The 18,684-nt window shown below is 57.6% G+C and overlaps 1 protein-coding gene across 1 annotated transcript in view; it reads right to left on the reverse strand.

The window, feature by feature from the left end:
* Nucleotides 1–17,954, reverse strand: part of SH3GL1 (SH3 domain containing GRB2 like 1, endophilin A2) — a 30,899-nt gene extending 12,945 nt beyond the window's left edge. Inside the window, exon 1 of the mRNA XM_047841794.1 lies at nucleotides 17,731–17,954. Within this exon, the coding sequence (XP_047697750.1) occupies nucleotides 17,731–17,775 (45 nt within the window). The 5' untranslated portion in view covers nucleotides 17,776–17,954. The remainder of the gene's footprint in view (nucleotides 1–17,730) is intronic.
* Between the last annotated feature and the right edge of the window lie 730 nt (nucleotides 17,955–18,684).

Consider the following 18,684-nt stretch of genomic DNA (forward strand, 5'->3'; position numbering starts at 1 on the left):
AGAAGGAGTAACCAGAAACTCGCCCTGCCTGGCCTGGGCTCCACGTGCACGGTGTGGGGACAGGGCAGGCTGAGTGTCGGCCTGCGGAGGGCCCAGGCTGGCCAACACTGGCCACAGACAGGGATTTCCCCTCCCAGTCCGTCTGGCCAGGAGCCGCAGGACTGAGCACCCTCCCCACGCACCGTGGTGGAGCAGTGACCTCTAGTCCTAGTCTTGGCTCCTCTGGGGACCCTCCTGGTTTCCTTGTCAATGAAATGGAGTGTTGGCCCAGGTTCAACTGTAAAGATCGACAATCCTCGGATTTCCATTAAGATGCCAGAGCTTCCCCACAAGGAAGCAGAGGCCACTTAACAAAACTGGCCCTCCTTTTCATCCACAGTTAACCAGGTCCCTGATCGATTACACAGAATCTGGGGGAGGAAGTGGCCCTGCTGGGTGCTGGGGAAAGCTGGCTTCCAGCTGAAACACTCATGGCTTGCAGAGGAAGGCAGGACAGCAGGAGCTGAGAAAGAGTCACACAGCACAGATGATGATGTTCCGTGGTCCTTCTGTCATCCTTGAGACCCCAAAAGGAACGGAAAGAGCCACTTGAGACCTCGAGCAACCACCCGGCCCAGCTGCAGCCTCTGAGCAACTACCTTCACCTCATAAACAGGACAACTAAGGCCCAGGAGGCGAGGTGCCTTGCTCAGGGCCAGGCAGTGTGGTGCACACTGTGAGACCAAGCCGGGCGGAAGGGGTAACTGAGCCCCAAAAGTGTTAAAATCACCGTCTCCGGAGGCTGCCCCTGCACTTCTCTGGCTTGTTTCCTCATTTTCTTTTCCCTCCCTCCCTCCCTCCCTTCCTTTTTAAGTTTATTTATTTATTTTAAGAGAGAGAACACAAGTCGGGGAGGGGCAGAGCAAGTGGGAGAGAATCCCAAGCAGGCTCCATACCACCAGGGCAGAGCTCCACGCGGGGTTCAAGCCCACAAACAGTGAGATCATGACCTGAGCCAAAGTTGGATCCTTAACCACCTGAGCAACCCAGGGGCCCATTTCCTTATTTTCAGAGGCTGGGTGTCAGGGGCTCTGGGTGCAAGGGAGCTGATTAATAACGAGCACTGGTCTGCTGGGGACTGAGGTCGGCACTTGGGGTGGGCTGCAAACCCCAGTCCTCCCACCAGCAAGTGTGGGGCCGATCTTAGGCCCCTGCAAGCGGGTGGTCAGGAGGACCTTACCTGCTCCTGGATGTCAGGCCAAGGGCCCAAGTTACGTATGCTGGCCCAGAGGCAGGAGACCTGAATTCAAGGGCCGGCTCTGTCCTGAGCCTTCTGGAACTTGACACAACCCATGGCTCAGGGCTGACACGAGGCCAAAGCTCCCAAAACATTAAAGAGCCCTGTACAAATACCAGGGGTGCGCCAGACTGGAGCTCTTCGGGGGGGTCCACCAGTCCCCCTCATGCAGAACCCTTCCCGTGGCACGGTGTTGCTAACCTGGGAAGAACTGGATAGGACTCCCTCGCCCCCACCTGCTGACTGTGGCTCTGCCCAGAACACACCCTGGGCAAGGGAGAAGCAAAGCCACAGGCCCAGCAGAGGGACCAGCAGACTGGGGTGGGAGCTCAGGCTGTGAGCTCCCTCTGCCTCCTCCCAGGACAGGTGGAAGGAACTAGACCCGCCGACGGGGGGACTCTGAGCTGGGCCTGATCCCAGCCGGCAGTTTTTACCAACTACCATACAGACAGTTTTTACCAACTACCAAGATGCCAGCAATTGTCTGACGCTCGTCTCCTTGGAAAAGGCCACACGTGGGATTCGTGACAGGGCTAAAATGCCTGGATATGTATCAGCCTTGTGCATTTTATCGTCTCATCTTGGGGATGAGGCAGGAGGGCTGTGGGTCACACAACTGGGAAAGTCAGTTTCAGACGAAAACTTATAAAAAAGAAACACCCAGCCCACAAACAAATGTAATAAGTCCCCCGAGTCCTGCCTGGCCCGGCGGCGCCAGCCCCGCGTCGCTCAGCGCGTGCCGTGCGGTGGCCGCCAGCTGCCGGTCCACAGTCAGGGTGGCGAAGCAGGATTCTGCTCTGCGTGTGCAGAGACAACAAGGGTGTTCCACAAACTCCTCTTTTATCGATGGCAGAGCTGACATAAGACTAACTCTTCAGGAAGAGACAGGAGATGAAGTTTGGAAATCCTGCTTGGAAGGCACAGACACAAGGTCAGTATCAAACACTGGGAGCACAGCTTACCACACAAGGGGCTAGGCACCCGGGCACAAGTCTCAATGAGGGGCCGTGAGTACCCCAACCACGACGAGCTAAGGTGACCGATGAATCGATCTAAAGCCCAGAGCCCCTGCCTCCTGGAACACAGAGGCCATCGCTCCTGTCTCTAAGACCCCTTCCATTTTTAAAAGCCTAACTAATGAGAAGCCACCTCTTCCAGGAAGCCCTCCTGGTTCTCCATCACCTGCCTCCTTATCTAGGCAGGAGCGATGTGGCCCCTGGCCACCTGTCCCATCACACTACTGGCACTTCTTTTCTCAAGCCCCCACCCCCTTCAGACATCACCTTGGACCAGGTTCACTCGAGCTGCGTCTTCTGTTCGGTGACGGCACCGCCTCATTCCCATCTCTTTATGGCCCTCCGCCCGCCGGACTGTGAACTTGAAGTGAGCAACCCCATCACTGCTGTGCCCACGCTTGAACCAGGAAGCACCTAACTGACACGACTTCACACACCGCTCCGCGGTGGCAGCGGACTCAGGAGCTAGCAGACGGCAGCACCTGTCCGTATCCCCAACTTCCCCTTGGTGTCTGCTTGTGGGCAATTCAGGCCAGGCTGGCACTCTGGCTGGAGGCTGCCAGCCCAGCTCCCTGCTCTCCACCCCAGGTCTGCCCACAGCCGGCTCCCTCACCAGAGAGCAAAGGTTCGGGAAAATTTGCAAAGAAAAAAATCTGAGCAAGCCAGGCCCGGGCTGGTTCGCATCCAGAGGACCCCACTCCCGGAATGGCAATGGTTTCTTATCGACAGGAACCCGCGTGAGAGCCACAAGTCTGTGGTTTGGGAGCACAGGACACAGGAAAGGAAGGCTGGCAGGCAAACAGCCTCTAAAGACCAAACAGAAACACGCCAGGCTGGAGCTGTGTGGGACCGGGCCCACACACGCTCGGGGCGCCGAGGGCCGCTGTGAGGGCAGAGCTCCTTGACACAGCTCCAGGCGGAGGCCCTGAGTGCGTGCTGAGGAATGTACCCTCACCTGGCTCTACTGCTCGCCTGTCACATCAGGGCGGTGACAACAGGCTTGGCTAACAGGTGACTCACGGCCACGGTGGCCCACGGTCCCCAAGACCGGTTTCTTCCAGCGTGGCTACAAAAGCACCTGGGCAGGTGCTGATCCCAGGACAGCACGTGGCAAGCAGGGAGAGGTGAAGCCATCAGCAGCTCTCAGCCCGGGAGACCAGCCCCTGCTGCGTGTTTATGGCCGTGACCCTGCCCGACCACTCCTCTCCCTACACACCCCCCATCTGTCCAGGGGCACTCGCCCTTCTCAACTGCAAAGTCAGTCTCGAGAACTCAGAGCTGGGAGGAGTCTCGGAATCACGGTGCAGTCACCGCAGCACAGACCAGCAGGGCAGAGGAGAAGGGAGCGGCCGGGGTTAGGCCGGCAGTTCTGGCAGTCACTGGGGCAAACTGCTCCTGGGCCCCCAGCTGCCACCCACCCTTCTAGTGAACAGAGCAGGCAGACCTGTCCTTTCTCAGGATGCGCGGTCAGGCCTCGCACACGCACACGTGCGCACGCGCACACACTCGCTGTCACCATTCGCGCCCCGGCAGTGGGCGAGCACCCGGGGACCGTGCTGCAGGCCACAGACGGAGACGAGCCGTTCTCAGGGGCCCCCTTCTCCTCCCTCAGGGCTCATCTTCACTCCAGCAATGCCACCTGGGACAGCCTCGCCCCCGTCCCCACCCCCAAACACCAACTTCCAGTGGGCAGTGTGCCTCCCGTGAGGAGCTGGGAGGGTGGCAGGGGCCTGGCTCCCATTAGGTACCGGGACAACCAATATCCATTGAGATAACAGGTACCGTTAGCACGCACAGCCCGCCCTCCGGGAGTTCCTGGGAGGGCACTCTAGGCCCCATAACTCTATGCAAGAGGCAGCCCCTTCTGAGCCTCAGTTTCCTCACCTGTACCACGGGAGGTGGGGGCGACGTGCTGTGGGACTCAGGTGTGAACGTGCTTTAAAAACCACAGACCACCCGACACACGCACGCCTGCTGCTCGCTGCGGGGCACAAGACCCAAGGAAAGGCGGCCAGGAGGGCTGTGTGCAGGCAGCAGCCGTGTGCAGGGCTCCACGACTCCGACGAGGCCCAGAAACAGGATCTGCCGAGGGGCCCACATGACAGGGACGGTAACGAGTCCGCGTTCCTGGGGTGAAAGGCCTTCTGGGGAGCCCTCCTAGGAGGGACCCATGGCTTCCCACGCACCCAGGCAGGGATAAAAACCACGTCCACAGCAGGCCGACCTGCCAGCTCTTCCTCTGCCACAGAAGCCCCACCCGAGGGGACAGTGACGGAACCTCGACTCCAAGAAATCTCACAGCACCAACCACACAGCTGATGGGCTGTACCCGATCCCGAAGCTCCACCTTGGGGCAGGGTGGGCGGGGCACCGAGCTGGAAGGAATGGGTGGGAACCCCCCAGTGGAGAGGAGCCCCTGGCACACAACCGCTGCACCAGTCTCCAGTCCGCCCTCTTCCTCCCGCTCTCACCCAGCCAACCAAGCCCGCCTGCCGGCCGGCCCTCACCACCCCCAAGTGGATTTCTACCCTCCATCCGGGCTAATGGGATTCCTGCCCCCAGCGCCCCCACCCGAGACCCCCGTCCCCCCCGTTCTCCCGGACGGCGCTGCTGTGCGCATCCAGGCCGCACTTCCACTCAGGGAACGGAGTTTCACCCCCACGACGTGGGGTCAGGGTCGTGCTGCATTGGCCAAGACGGCAGTGCAATTCTGACTCAAGGTACTCGTCAATGAGGCTGTTTTTATTTTTTGCAGGAGAAAAGGAAGCCTGCGCTCCCAGTCTGGTGGTCTTTTCCCCTGGCCTTCCTTCTCTGTTGTCACCCATGTGATACACGTCTGGCGTTGCCGCTTCTTAAGCTCGGAGCCGTAAGAGTGCTCAAATCCCTCTCCGCCTCGTGACGCGGGTCTAGCAGCCAGGGCCATCTCCCAGCACCCGGGGCTGCCTCCGCTTCCCTGCAAGGACCGACTCCACAGACTGTGTCTGGGCTCCCGGATGAGGGGTAAGAACCCAACAGGGCAGGCCAGTGGCCCTGAGGCTCCAACGCTGGGGCCTCACTCTAGCTGCGTGTGTCCTCTTTTCCTTTCTCCTTCCCACGTCCAGACGCAACGCCAGCGCCCAGGGTCATCACCTTGGGAATCGTCCCTGGTCCCTCCCTTCAGTCTCCTGTCATAGGACCTTGGGTTACTGTATCAGCCCTATTTCAATCACTCAGTCACCCTGCAGACTCCTACCCTGAGCTGATCTGCTCGGTCGGGATGGGGATGGACAACCGGGGTCAAAGTCAGAAACCCGGATTCCTCCTTTTGAGAAAGTTGCCCAGTTCATTCAACACATAATCATTAGATGTGCCAGATGCAGTAGAGGGGGAAAATGAATAATATAACCACACCAAAAAAATGATGATAGAAGGGATCTATGCCAAGGGATAGGGAGAGGCCACTTCCTCCTTGTGGGGAGAGAACCAGGCAGGGTTCACGAAGGAGATGGCCCTGAACTGCACTTTGAACGATGGGTTGGGTGCAGAAAGGAGAAAGGGACATGGAGTGAGGAAAGGCAGAGACAAGGGACACGGGGACCTGAACCAGTGCCGAGGGCAGAGGAGCTGAGGGCTGGCACGGAAACAGATGCCCAGGACGGGGTTCTGAAGTGCCCCTTCTCAAGATGTGAGGGGTCGTTAAGCAAAGGGCGTCTGGTGTGAGCTTCCAGGCTTCACAACGGGAAGAAAGGTGCCACTGGGCTCGAGAGCTGCCAGCCTCCTTCTACACACCTGGCAGGAGCCCCGGGAGATGGAGACCCTCCTGAGATGCTGCCTGTGCCGCGGCACCCTGAGGCTGACACGGTGGTTTTGCATAAGGCCTGAGCACAGAGCCAGTTTTCAAATGCACATTAAACAACGGTGACGGGGGATGGTCTACGAATTCACCAGCTCTTAAGTCGCCAAGGTGGGGGATCCAGGAACCAGGGAGTGACCATTGCAGAGCTTCCGATTTGCTCCAAAGAGCACTTCAGTGGAAGCGGCTCTTGGAGGAACTGTTCTTAGCACAGTGACCCCCTAAGTGGACTTGGCCAAGTGCACCAGTCCTATTTTCTGGTGGAGTCTGGCCATCAGGTTGGAGGCGAGAGCTAACGGAGAGAAAACACACACATGCGTGTGTGCACACACCCACCCCTTAAAGACTGAGCCGAAAACCTGTCTCTGGACAAGGCTTTAAGATGGGGGGACCTGTCTGCATTCCCTCTGGCTGCCACAACAAATTACTGTAACCTCAGTGACAAAACAACACAAGTTTCCTAAACAATACAACACGTTAAACGACCGGACGCTGAAACAACACAAAAACCTTAAAGAGGTCAGAAATCCGACGTGGACCTCACCAGGCTCGAGACCAAGGTGCCGGCAGCTCTGGGGGTTTCCCCGCCTCTCCTGGCTTCTAGAGGCAGCTTGCGTTCCCTGGCTGTGGCCTGTCCTGTCCCCAAAGGCTGTGGAGCCGACGTGCCATGCTCCATTCTCCCTGGTCCTCTGTTCTGCAGTCACATTTCCCTCTCACCCCAGAGGGGACAGGAGCCTGCGTTTAAGGAGCCCTGATCAGCAGACGGGGCCCACCCGGTTAACTCCGAGTGGTCTCTGCATCTCCAGCTCCATGCTGTGGATCCCACCAGCAAGGGCTCTTGGCCAAGGCAGCATGCACGCAGGCTCTGTGGGGTGGGGACACCCTTGGGTTCACCCTGAGTCACCCTGCCTGCCACGGGAACTGCAGGCGGTTCTCGCCACTCATTCATAGCAGTTCTGTTCTAGAAAGTCCCTGCAAACACTGAACTGCTGAACGTGGAGCCACAGCTCCTGGGAGAGATATTGGGGTTAGGTTTCTATGAGCCTCTAGTCACGGCCGATCAATACATCACCTCGCATCACGTGCGTTTCTGTTTAAAGACACCATAGTTCATACACGCTATTGACTCGTCAACGGTGAACTCAGCCAACAGCGCGGTAACCCCGTCCCGAAGGAAGCTCATGGCGCACACAGGTTTCCTCCGTAAGGCACAGCGCAGCCTTCCTGCACTTAGCACCACCAGCCAGCACCATAGTTCTGCGCGTGGGGCCATTTCAAACAGTGAAATCATCCACAAAAAGCACAACAATGCAAAAAAAAAAAAAAAAAAAAAAAGTGGCGCTAAACATACTGCCACAGGACGCTGGTTAACAGCCGGAGCCGAAACCAGAAGGCACAGCTGGGAATCGAGCGACTGCAAAGCGCCCACGTACAGACACATACTAGCGGGCAGGCGAGCTCTGACCGGATGCACCAGCCCAAGTGGCCCTGTGTGGCAAGACCGGACGCCAGGAGCTTTCTGCGAACTCAGCCTCGCTGTGGAGAACAGGACTGAGGACACGGCTATTGAGGAGGTGACAGGCCGAGGACCAGATTAATTCTGTGAGGAGGACACAGGGCAGATGCAGGGCTCTGGGTGCGGGCTGCCTCCCTGGGTTTACCCTGGGTTTACCCACGGTTCGCCCTCCCCCTGGACGACCCCCAGCTTAGCCCGTGCCTCGGAGCCTCCATGCCCCTGCTGAGCTCCCTGGGCAGCACACCTGAAACATCGCCTGAAACCATCACCGTTGTGAGTGTTCAGACACGTGACTCTCGCCAGCTTTGGGCTCAGGACTTCGGGTCATGCAAACTGAGTACGGGTTTTGTTTTGTTTCGTTTTCCAGGCTGGTACCGCTGAAAACCTATATGGCTTCATTAAATGAGGTATAAGTCCGGAAAAACTGAGGCACGTGCCGGAGGGGACACCTGCAAGAGAGCTCACCGCCACACGGTCCGGAAGAACAAAAGCGCGCAAAGCCCTAAATGCCCACTGGCAGGGGCCGGATAAGTGCACTGTGGCACCGTCATACCGGGGAAAGCCAGCCGGCCGAGCAGTGAACCTAGAGTTACATGTGTCTGGGGACACACGTAAAGGGGACACGCCCAGAGTGCTGAGCGACACGAGCACCTCACGCCACTTAGAGGAGGGGTGAACTCGCAAAAACAATCCTGGGCACTTTGGGCGTTACTTCTGTGCAATAAAGGTGCAAACGAGGGAGGGGGCTTTGACTGTGACTGTATTCGTGCTGCATGAAGCTCTTGTGGGCACTTGGCTCTTGCGGTCCTTCCTCATCTCTATTTCTATGCTTGGAACACTTCACGGTCCCGCAGCGATAGCAGGGACACAAGGTAAGACGCGTTGCGCGTAACTTCATACGTAAGCATACAACTTAACGTTAGCTAGATAACGGCTACTGATGGAACACGACGTGACGTATCGTGACGCACAGCACGTTCACGTGACCACGTCAACAGAACACAACGATGCGATCAGCGAAAAGTCATAAATACTGATCACAACAGCAACAACTCAGCGAGGCGCCGGAGAAGAGGCGTCCCTCCGCAACACCCCAGCGGCGGCTGGCTCCGGGCCCGGTGAGCGTGAGCCGTGAGCCACCGAGGGGAAACTCCCAGAGGTCAACCCCGCGGGCTCTGCTGGAAAGCCGAGCCGACTCCTGGACTCCAGGGGCACGGCGGAGGCAACCGGGCAAAAGGACCATCTTCGCGCCCTCCCGAGTCCCAGAAACCCCTCCGGCCCGCAGCTTCCACTTAAGACTCCCACGCCTGCTCATCCCCAGGTGGTGGAGAGGTCCCACCGAGCAGCAGGGGCTGCCGGTGCCTCCCGGCCGCCCTGAGCTGAAGCCGTGCTCTGGGACAAAGCCGGGGCCTGCTGTGGGAGGCAGGGAGAGAACACCCGGGTGCCCTTGAGGCGCTGGAGCCAGAGACGCCCGGCTGGGAGCCCGGGACGACCGCCTCACACTTCTCCGCTGCGACGAAGTTCCATGCCACAGCTGGAGGAGACGGACACCTGGATCTTCACGTCCAGGACCTCGCGGCCCGCCTCTGTGGGGGGCCTCACTTGCATGCGTTTGGGGGCCCTGACCCAGAGGCCAGCTTGGCAGTCAGTGGGGAGCCACAGCAAGTCCTAAACCCCTCGAAGATGGGCAAAAGGCCGCCCTGCGCAGGGCAGCAAGAAGCAAGAGACTAACCACAGCAAGGGCTCCTGAGCTCCCAGGAGGGAAAGGTGAACCCTAGGCCGGGCAGGTGAGGTTAAGCGATGGAGAAATCCACCCCCAGCCCCTCAGCGGCCCTCTTCTGAACCACAAAGACTGGCCTTGAAGGGCCAGCGCTGCGCGGCTGCCTCCACAAAGCCCGGGCTCTGATGGGGTGAGGCCTTCGGGCTGATGGATGCCTGCCCGTTTGCCTTCAGGCAGCCATGGGGCCTCAAGCGGGGAAGGCGAGCGGGCGGAGGGGACCAGGAGGAGCTTTGGGTCCTTGGGGGTAAAAAGGAGCAGGAAGTTACCAGTTTCCTTCCCAAAGGGCTTCCTAAGAATGTGGGTCGTTGCTCAATCCTGGGGCTAAGGCCCAAAATGACAGAAAGTTCATCAATTGTTGCACTTTTGAAAAAGTAGGGCTGGGTGGAGGGCACTGGCAAAGATGTGAATTATGAGCCAAGGTGATGCTTGGGAACTCCTGGGGAGTAGCGACTGAATCGTGCACATTCTGTCGTGCCAATCTAAAGCCAAGGGGACAGTCTCTGAGCTTTGAATTATTTTTAAACCAGTTGGACCTGTTCCTGATGGAGGTTTGTCAGCCACTCTGCTCGCCTGGAGGTCTGCCTGGACCTGAGCAGGAGCCGCCCCCAGGGACACAGCAGCAGCCACGTCCCTGTCACTGTCCTGCCCCACTCCCGCTCTCAGAAGCCCACCATTTCCGACAACTTGGCCAGCAAGCCCTGCTCCCTCAGGAGCTCCGGTCTGACGAGAAGAAAAGCACACTCTGGTGTGAGGATGTGTTTGGTGTGTGGCACGTGGGTGGAGACCAGCGGGCCGGATGCTCAGAGCACGGACAAGTCTTTCCAGCGGGTGGCCAAAGGAGATGGCAAGCATAAAGACACAAACAGGAAGTGGACAGGGAGACCGGGCTGGGGTGGGGAAGGTAAGGTACAAGGCAGTACAAGGTAGCCGGCTGGGCGGACACACCGGTCGGACTGGAGTGTGCCACCCACAAAGGGAAGGGGTGGGACTTAAAACCGGGACCAGGCAGGGCTCCAGGAGGCCCTGAATGCCAGGCCAGCTGGGGATGTTCATACTTCCCGCCTGTCCCAGGCTCTGCTTCCTCTAGGCGTGCTGACACCAAAGCTCCGGCATCTGCACCCACAACCCATGACGCAACCATTTGCTCACTAGTGTGCGCAAACATCCGTCTGTCCGTCCATCCGATACAACACTGAGTGTCCGGGACAGGCCAGGGGCTGGGCTCAACTGGGCACACGGCAACGGCAGAACTACACGGGGCGCTACCCGCAGAGACTTAGGATCCAGTGACAAAGACATCAATCCCAGCCCTTGACTGGGAAGGCAACTACGCAGGAGTCTGAGAAACAGGAACAGGGGCTCTGACTGCCGGGGGGCTGGGGAGATGCTGTGGGAAGGTTGAAGGGACACATGGGAGGGGAACTAAGCCTCACCAGGCCAAGGGCAGGGAGGGCTGCCGGGTGTGGGAGAACAACCCACAGCCTCTGTGACCCTCGGTGGACACGTCACATCGTCTGACTGGACAGCACTCCCTACGACTGTGAGCCCTGTGGGGACAGTGGCCACGGGGCTGGAGGTCTCAGACACGGGGTGTGGGAGGCCACTGGAGGTGCTCGATCCCCAGGTGTGGAACTCTGAGCAGCTGGGCAGCGACCCGATGCTGAGTCAGATCCTTCGGAGGAAATCACACATCTATTTTCCTGCTGTGGTTGGGAGTCTCCGCGTGACCCCACTCTCAGGGCCCAGTCAGCAGGTTTTTTCTAGGAGCTGAGCGGAAAAGGAAGGTGGAGCTGTCCTCTGGGATCCTGCGTTCTGGAACCCTGGTTACTGCCTAACAGGAAATGAGCGGAAATGTACCCAAACTGCAGTGCTCCTGAGAAGTGAGAAGTGGCCACCCAATCCAGCCTGCGAAAGCTTGGGGCGGGGAGGGGGGGGTGGGGGGGGGGCAGGACAGGGGTAGGGCAGGGACCAGGTGAGGGAGGGAGGAAGGGGGGGAGGGGGGAGGGAGAGGAGAGAGCAAGGAGAGAAGACAGAAACCAGCTGCTGCCAGTCTGACACACTTCTCCACCCAGCTTGCCAGGGGCAGCCTTGAAAGAGCACCAGAAGAGGCTGCCCCTCACACTTCGCCAGCCAGGAAACGCCATCAGGGTTGGAGTTCGAGGGTAAAGACGCCTCAGCCGGCCTGCACAGCTCCCAACCCCCGGGGCAGAGAAGGTCTGTGGCTGGAAAACTTCAGCATCACACCTTCCCTCCAGCTTACAAATTTTACAAATTTCACCTTCGAAATAAGAAACAGAAGACTACTTTCCTCCCGCCAAGCCCCTGGCTCCCACTTGCCACAGAGCCAGAACGCGCAACGCACTTGCTTCCGAAATCCCATGAAGGAAGTGGGCCACGGGGCCAAACTAAAACCTAAGTTTTGGGGTGCCTGGTGGGGGGCTCAGGGGGTTAAGCGTCTGACTCTTGATTTCGGCTCAGGTCGTGATCTCACGGTTCACGGGATCGAGCCCAGCGCCAGGCTCTGGGCTGACAGCTCAGAGCCTGCTTGGGATTCTCTTGCTCTCTGCCCCTCCCCGCTTGTTCTCTCTCTAATAAACAAACAAAAGCCGAGTTTCCCCAGATTGGATCAGTTTCAAAATATTGGCAACAACAGAAGAGGGGAAGGGCTGAGACAGGCCAGAGCACAGCTAACCGGCCCATGTCCTTGGGTCAAAGGCCATGGAACGCATGCCAGAGGCAAAGGGCAGGCCTGAGTAGGCCTGGTCACAACTGGTGTTTCCTCGGAGGAAAAACTCGAGCAGATGTGCATACGGGCACCTGAGGGGTGAACCGCCGAACTCAGAACCATCCGTACAAACTAGCGCTCAGATGGGGGCTCCACAAAGGGAAAGCTGGGGGGATGGGTTGAGGGGTAAACAGCACTGGCTCCTCGGTTCACTCGCTAAGTTCTGGGGTCTCAGAAATGTGACAGCCCCCAGTTTCTGAAACTGAGCAGGGAGCTGCTACGAAACTCCTCACCTCACATGCTATTATTCAGAGGCACGTGGACTATAATTAAGTGTCCCATGGCTCTGCCTTCACACAGAGCCAGCTAAGTAGGGAGAAGAGCACCCAGGCACGCTGACTGGTCTTTAATCAACACAGGGTTCTGAGTCAGAGGTGAACTTGCCACCTCACGCTCGGCAGGCACGGGGAGCAGAAGCAGAACACGATGCCCGCTTGAGAGGTCCTGGTTTATTAACGAGAATACGCAGGATGCTGCCTGGTTACAGAGAGCCTCCGTGACGGCGAACAGGGTCCTGTGAAGGCGGCCAGGTTCACCCAGCTTCACGGACAGGCCTGGGAAGCGGTGGGGTTTAAGGAGGTCCCAGGTTCCTTTGGGGGAGGGCAGTCTCACCCCTGTTCTGTAGCTCCCCAGTCCAGGCCTAAAACACCAGGCTGGTTACTCTACCCATCCAGCAAGCTGGCGGCCCAAAGCCAAGTGGAAAGAGCAGGCTGGTCTGTCCACCAAGGGAGCGGGACGGGAACATCTCGGTCCAGGGTCCCACAGGGATGCCGCTAGTTCAAAGGTCTTCTTACAAAGGGGAGTCAGCAGAGTTGCTTCCGGCAAAGTTGGACTTAATCCAGATCCCATCTCACGTGGACACAGTAACAACCAAAGCCATCCATCCCCGCGTGTGCTGCCCCAAGGCAGAGGGTCTTCCGGCAGTTAGCCTGCAGCTGCTGAGCTCAAGGGCCTGGGGCAGGGACCCCACTTTGCCTGTTGTGCTCAGCACGCAGGTTCCGTGCTTTAACTCCCGCTGATGAGGGAGCTACACGGTCCAGCTTTTTGCATCTAAGATCACTCCATATTTATTACTTAACAGGCTAAACCCTTTGCTAGGAAATCAAGTGGGATTCCACACAATAAGGCTTAAAAAATAGGTCAGAGCAGGCAGGATCTGGGGACGTTCCAAACACCAGCCACATCTCCCTGATACTAATTACTCTAAAGGTTGGGGTCCTGGGTGCCCCAGCCCTTTCCCCACCTCATGCCTCTCAAAGGAAGTCTGATCTTTCCTCCTAGGCACAAACCCAGGGCCTAGCAAGCATCCAACGAACTTCAAAGCTCTGGGATATGGCAGTCATGAATTTTCCTCCTAGCTCTCACAGAACCAATCTTTCAGTTCAAACTCTCTCCCTCCTTTCAGGCCAAGAAAAAAAAAAAAAAAAAAAAGGAGAGAGAAAGAGAGAAAAGAAAAAAAAAAGTCAAGCCAGCATTCCAGGCGGCTGCCAACTCTATCCCTAGTTACACTCTCAAATCTGGCCCAGCCACAAGAAATATCAGAAAGCAGTTAGCAGTTTAGGTCTGGAAATTAATGTCATTTACGATGAGAAATGAACTTCCCAGTCTGGATCTTGTTAGTGGGGTCTCCTTACCCTCCTTAGGTCCCCAGAAATATTCAGACTAAAGCATCGCCCCCAGTCCTATATGTACATAAGTACCAGATGGGTGGTAGGACTGAGGCCTCAGACAGATGCCTGTTCCTTCCAGCATTTTCCTCTACAGATCCTTCACCGTGCCTCAGCCCAGCGGTGGCCAGTTTGCAACAAGAAGTAAAAGCTCACGAACTTCCCATTCAAGTCCAAACCAACCTTATGCGAGACTTGAACGTTGTCACCAGAGGTGAACTGGCACGGACTTTGCCGGGATATTGCCAGATACTAACAACTGGTTTGTTATCAGTATCGGCAGTGAGATCAGAAACTTTTAATCAATATCACAGCGTCAACTAGGAACCAAGCCTCTCCATTGCCCCTGGCTCTCCCACATCCACCTGGCTTCTAGTTCTCAATTTAGAAACAACACTGTTACAAGCCTCTGCCACGAAGAGCCTGTTTCAAAGCACTGTTTCTCAACCTCAGCGCTCCTCACATTTGGGGCCGGATAATTCTTTGTTGTGGGGAAGGCTGGCTGCGTACCGTGAGGTGTTCAGCAACCATCCCCGGCCCCTACCCACTCGATGCCAGCAGCACCCTCTCCCCAAGCAGTGACGACCAAAAACCGTCTCTGACATCGCCAAATGTCCCCACACGGGTGCATGGGGGTGGGGGGGCAGAGGGAAGGGGGGCAGGGTTAGTCACCCCAGCTGAGAAGCAACGATGCAAGCTTCTACCTTCTTAAACATACCAGGTTCCAAAAGGCACTCTGGGGTTCTGACAACGTGGGATCTGGATGCTGAGTTTTACGTGCCTGTCTCTCTGGGTATATGCGGTTATCTGTGTTTTGAAAACTAAGAAAAGCACGTAGCTATCGCAAGAATGGCCCAGGAGAGACTTTGTTGTTGTTGTATTGTTTTCGTTTGTTTGTTCTGGTATAATTATTGTCACTCTTCTCAAATCTTAAAGCAGAGTTTCTCAATCTCAGCACTAATGACGTCTGGGCCCAGATAATTCTTGGGGGTGGAGGCTGCCCAGTGCGTTACGGGGTGTTGAGCGGCATCCCGAGCCTCCACCCACTAGATACTAATAGGAACCCAAGTTGTGACAACCCAAAATGTCTCCAGATATTGCCAATGTCTCCTGGAGAGTAGAGAGAAATGTCCCCATTTTCGCTTAGGCCAGATTGAGACTGGCCGGCTGAAAGCATTATCGCCGGCTCACGCCGTGAGAGCTCAAGAGACATCAGCTGCCTCCTCATACCATTCTCCAGAACACCCTCTTCAACAGCTGACCCTCTTCTGAGGACAAGGGGATGAGAGGGGGGTCACTGAGCGCAGACAAGAAACCCACAGGGAGACGCCGGACTTGTCCTGATAAACAAGAGGTGCTGGGGGACTGTGGAAACTATTGCAGAAGGGAATGGAGTGCAGCCAGCATGATTCTTGAGAGCACCACTCAGCAGAGCTGGATCCGGAGGCCAAGACAACCGCTCCCAGAGCAGGATGTGGCCATCGCAATTCTTTGGGGACGGGCCTCACGGAAGGGTGAGATCACAAGTTGATCCACGCCGCGCTTTCCAGGTTTCGACACGCTTCTCACAGATCTGAAGGCGGGCCACCTGCTTCCCGCTGAGAGAAGGAGCCCTGGCGGCCGGTCTGAGCGGCCTAGCTAGCTCCTCTGGCACAGTGGGTCTGCTTGGGACCGTCCGGGCCACCAGCATGGGCCCTGACGGCTGGGGGTTGGGAGGAGAGGGCTTCTCCTGCGGGAGGGACTACATCAAGGTCCAGACAGCAGGCAGCCATTCCCAGGTGCTCCGGTCAAGCGCTGGGGGTCCGGCGCCTGTTGGGCAGGGTCTAACCCAGGGCCGGGTCACTTAATTCCATCCTGCTGGGGCAAAGGGCTGTACCCTCAGCAATAATCCTAGAACCCCTCTGGATTCAGTCTCTGTTCCTCCAGGGGTCAGCCATCATCTGGGGTCGGCCCCGAACCCCAGGGTCGTGACTTTATGCATCAAGGGACAAGAGGTACCAGCTGTGTGACTGTGGACTCGTTTCTCTTCCCTCCCACTGGACTTCTCCAAATTGTGGGACAAGCCTGGCCGGCCAGTGGGGCCCACACAATCCCTAAGGTGGTCGCTCGCTCTGTGGATTCTACCCACACAAAGTCCACACCTACGGCTCTGAACCTGGGATGGAGGAACCAGTGGGATTCAAGGAATCTGGGGCTTCCTGGATCTGGGTTAATAAACTGAATTTCCCATGTGCCCAGCTTTCCGGAGAGTGGCTCTGCAGCTTTCACCAGATTGATGAGCAGTGGGGCCTGGCCGTTCCAAAAAACCTATCCTTATCGGTCACAGATAACACACATGAACGACTGGGTTCAGCATTCCACCTCCGGGAATTTATCCTACAAATACAATCCCACCTGTGACCAGAGACAGTCACTGGCTAGGGGCGCCTGGGTGGCTCCGTCAGTTGGGCGGCCGACTTCGGCTCAGGTCATGATCTCGCAGTTCATGAGTTCAAGCCCCGCATCAGGCTCTGTGCTGACATCTCGGAGCCTGGAGCCTGCTTCGGATTCTGTGTCTCCCTCTCTCTCTCTCTCTGCCCCTCCCCTAGCTCATGCGCACTCTCTCTCTCTCCCTCCTTCAAAAATAAATAAAAACAGGGGCGCCTGGGTGGCTCCGTCGGTTAAGCGTCCGACTTCGGCTCAGGTCACGATCTCACGGTCCGTGAGTTTGAGCCCCGCGTCGGGCTCTGTGCTGACCACTCAGAGCCTGGAGCCTGTTTCCGATTCTGTGTCTCCCTCTCTCTCTGCCCCTCCCCCGTTCATGCTCTGTCTCTCTCTGTCTCAAAAATAAATAAACGTTAAAAAAAAAAAATAAAAACATTAAAAAAAATTTTTTTAAATAAAAAAAAAAGATAGTCACTGGCTATTCAGATCAGTATCGTTTGTAGAAAACGACTGGAAACAATCTACACGTCGGTCGACAGACGCCTGGTATACCATGAGTCCATTAAGAGACCAAAGAAATTCTAGGCCCGTAGTCCCGGGGTAGGGGTAAGGGGCAGTTCTCCGGGGGCATCTGGTAGCCCAGGGAGGTATCTGTGCTGTCAGGATGGGGGGAGGGGGTTCTTCTGGAAGCAAGTGGGTGAGGGCCAGGCTGCCCCCACGGCAGGGAACCACTTGAGATGGAGAATTCCAGCTCTAATGTCATCTCCAAGACCCTGAAGGAAGAGCACACAGGACTCTGTAGACTATGTTACCACCAGGCGTGTGTGTTTTTAAAGGAAAGGCATAAGCGTGTCTTCGGAGGGAGGCATGAACCGTCCGTGACCGTCTTTGCCACTGGGGAAAGGGACTGGACGCCTGAGGGACCACAGGGGGAAACTGACCTTCCATTCCACCCTCTGGCACAACCTTGTACCGGGCCCATCAAAGGGGGGGTTGGTTGGTTTGCTTTTAAGTGCCACTCCAGACGCGAAGTTTCCCTGCCCCTGGGCTCTCTGGCAAGAGTCCCGTGTCGACAGCCTCGGGAGGGTTTCTTCCCCTTCCTTCTTTCCTCCCTCCTTGACCTTTCAGAGGAGAGGAGGGGAGGCGAAGAGGGGTCCAAGTCCCGGGTCAAGCTCTGGGTGCGTTTCTGCCCCTCCTGGGGGTCTGCCCACCCTCCTCGAGGAGACTGGAGCCCACATGGCGGGCTGGGCCTGGGTCACCTCGCTCGCAGCCCCTGTCCCTCCTGGGCTCTGCTCACCGGGCGGGGGACGCGTGCCAACGTCGCCCCCCTCGGTGCCCGCGGCCCCCTCCCGAGTCGGGGTCGGGCCTGGTCTGACCCCCGAGTCCGGGCAGCCCGGGGCCCGAGGCTCACTCCCCGCCTCGGCCTCCGCTCACCTGGCTCGCCTTGTAGAACTGCTTCTTCAGCCCCGCCACCGACATGCTGCCTTCCGTCGTGGGGGCTCCCGCCCGAACCGGAGGGACCGCGCAAGCGACAAGCTCCCGGGCGCCGCCGACACCCCGCGCGCTTCAGCGGGCCCCCTCGGCGCCGCCTCCACCGCCCTCTCGCCAGCTCCGCGCCCGCCCCAGCGCCGCCTCAGCTCCTCGCGCGCCCGCGCGGCCAGGATATTACATGGCAACCGCACACTTCCGGTGCCGGCTTGCGCGCGCCCCGGGCCCCGACTGCGCACGCGCGCCCCCTGCCGGCCAGAGAACGCACGCGCACTTCGCCTGCCCTGTGGCGGCCGCCTCCGCCAGCGAGGAGACAGGAGCGAGCCTAGAGAGTCCGCGGAGGCTGCAGCGACCCCTGGGGTCGCGGAGGTAGTCTTAACGTTTAAAGGAAAGGTGCTTAAATCCTTCCGGAGAGGTTGGGAGGCTGAAGGTTTACAAGTCTCCGGATACCTGTTTGCTAATCTCGGCTAACCCAGTTCTCCGCGCGGTTAGTCCCTCCCCCCCCACACCGCCTTCCACCCTGCAACGTGCTCATCCATTCAGTGGCCCAAGTCAGACATCAGCGTGTCACTTCTCCTTTCTATACCCACTGTCCTCCCTGCCCTGACCAGACCATCCCACCAGCCTCCTCTTGGTATGCCCACCTGCAGGTTCCCCTCTAATTTTCCCCCTAAAACACAGACAGAAAGATGCTCTATAACACAATTTCTATCATATCAGTCTACTGACCTCAGAATACCCTCAACTTCCTAGCATGGCCTACAAAGCTTGCAAATTTTGGCTCTATCAACCCTTCCGACTTCAGCTCTCTTCCTTCTCTATAACCCATGATCCCTGTTTCCTGTTGACCTTTGCTAATGTTGTTCCTTTCTTGCGTGTTCTCCCCCAACCTTTCCCCCT

This window comes from Prionailurus viverrinus, chromosome A2 (genome assembly GCF_022837055.1).
Source record: "Prionailurus viverrinus isolate Anna chromosome A2, UM_Priviv_1.0, whole genome shotgun sequence".
Taxonomy (NCBI): domain Eukaryota; kingdom Metazoa; phylum Chordata; class Mammalia; order Carnivora; family Felidae; genus Prionailurus; species Prionailurus viverrinus.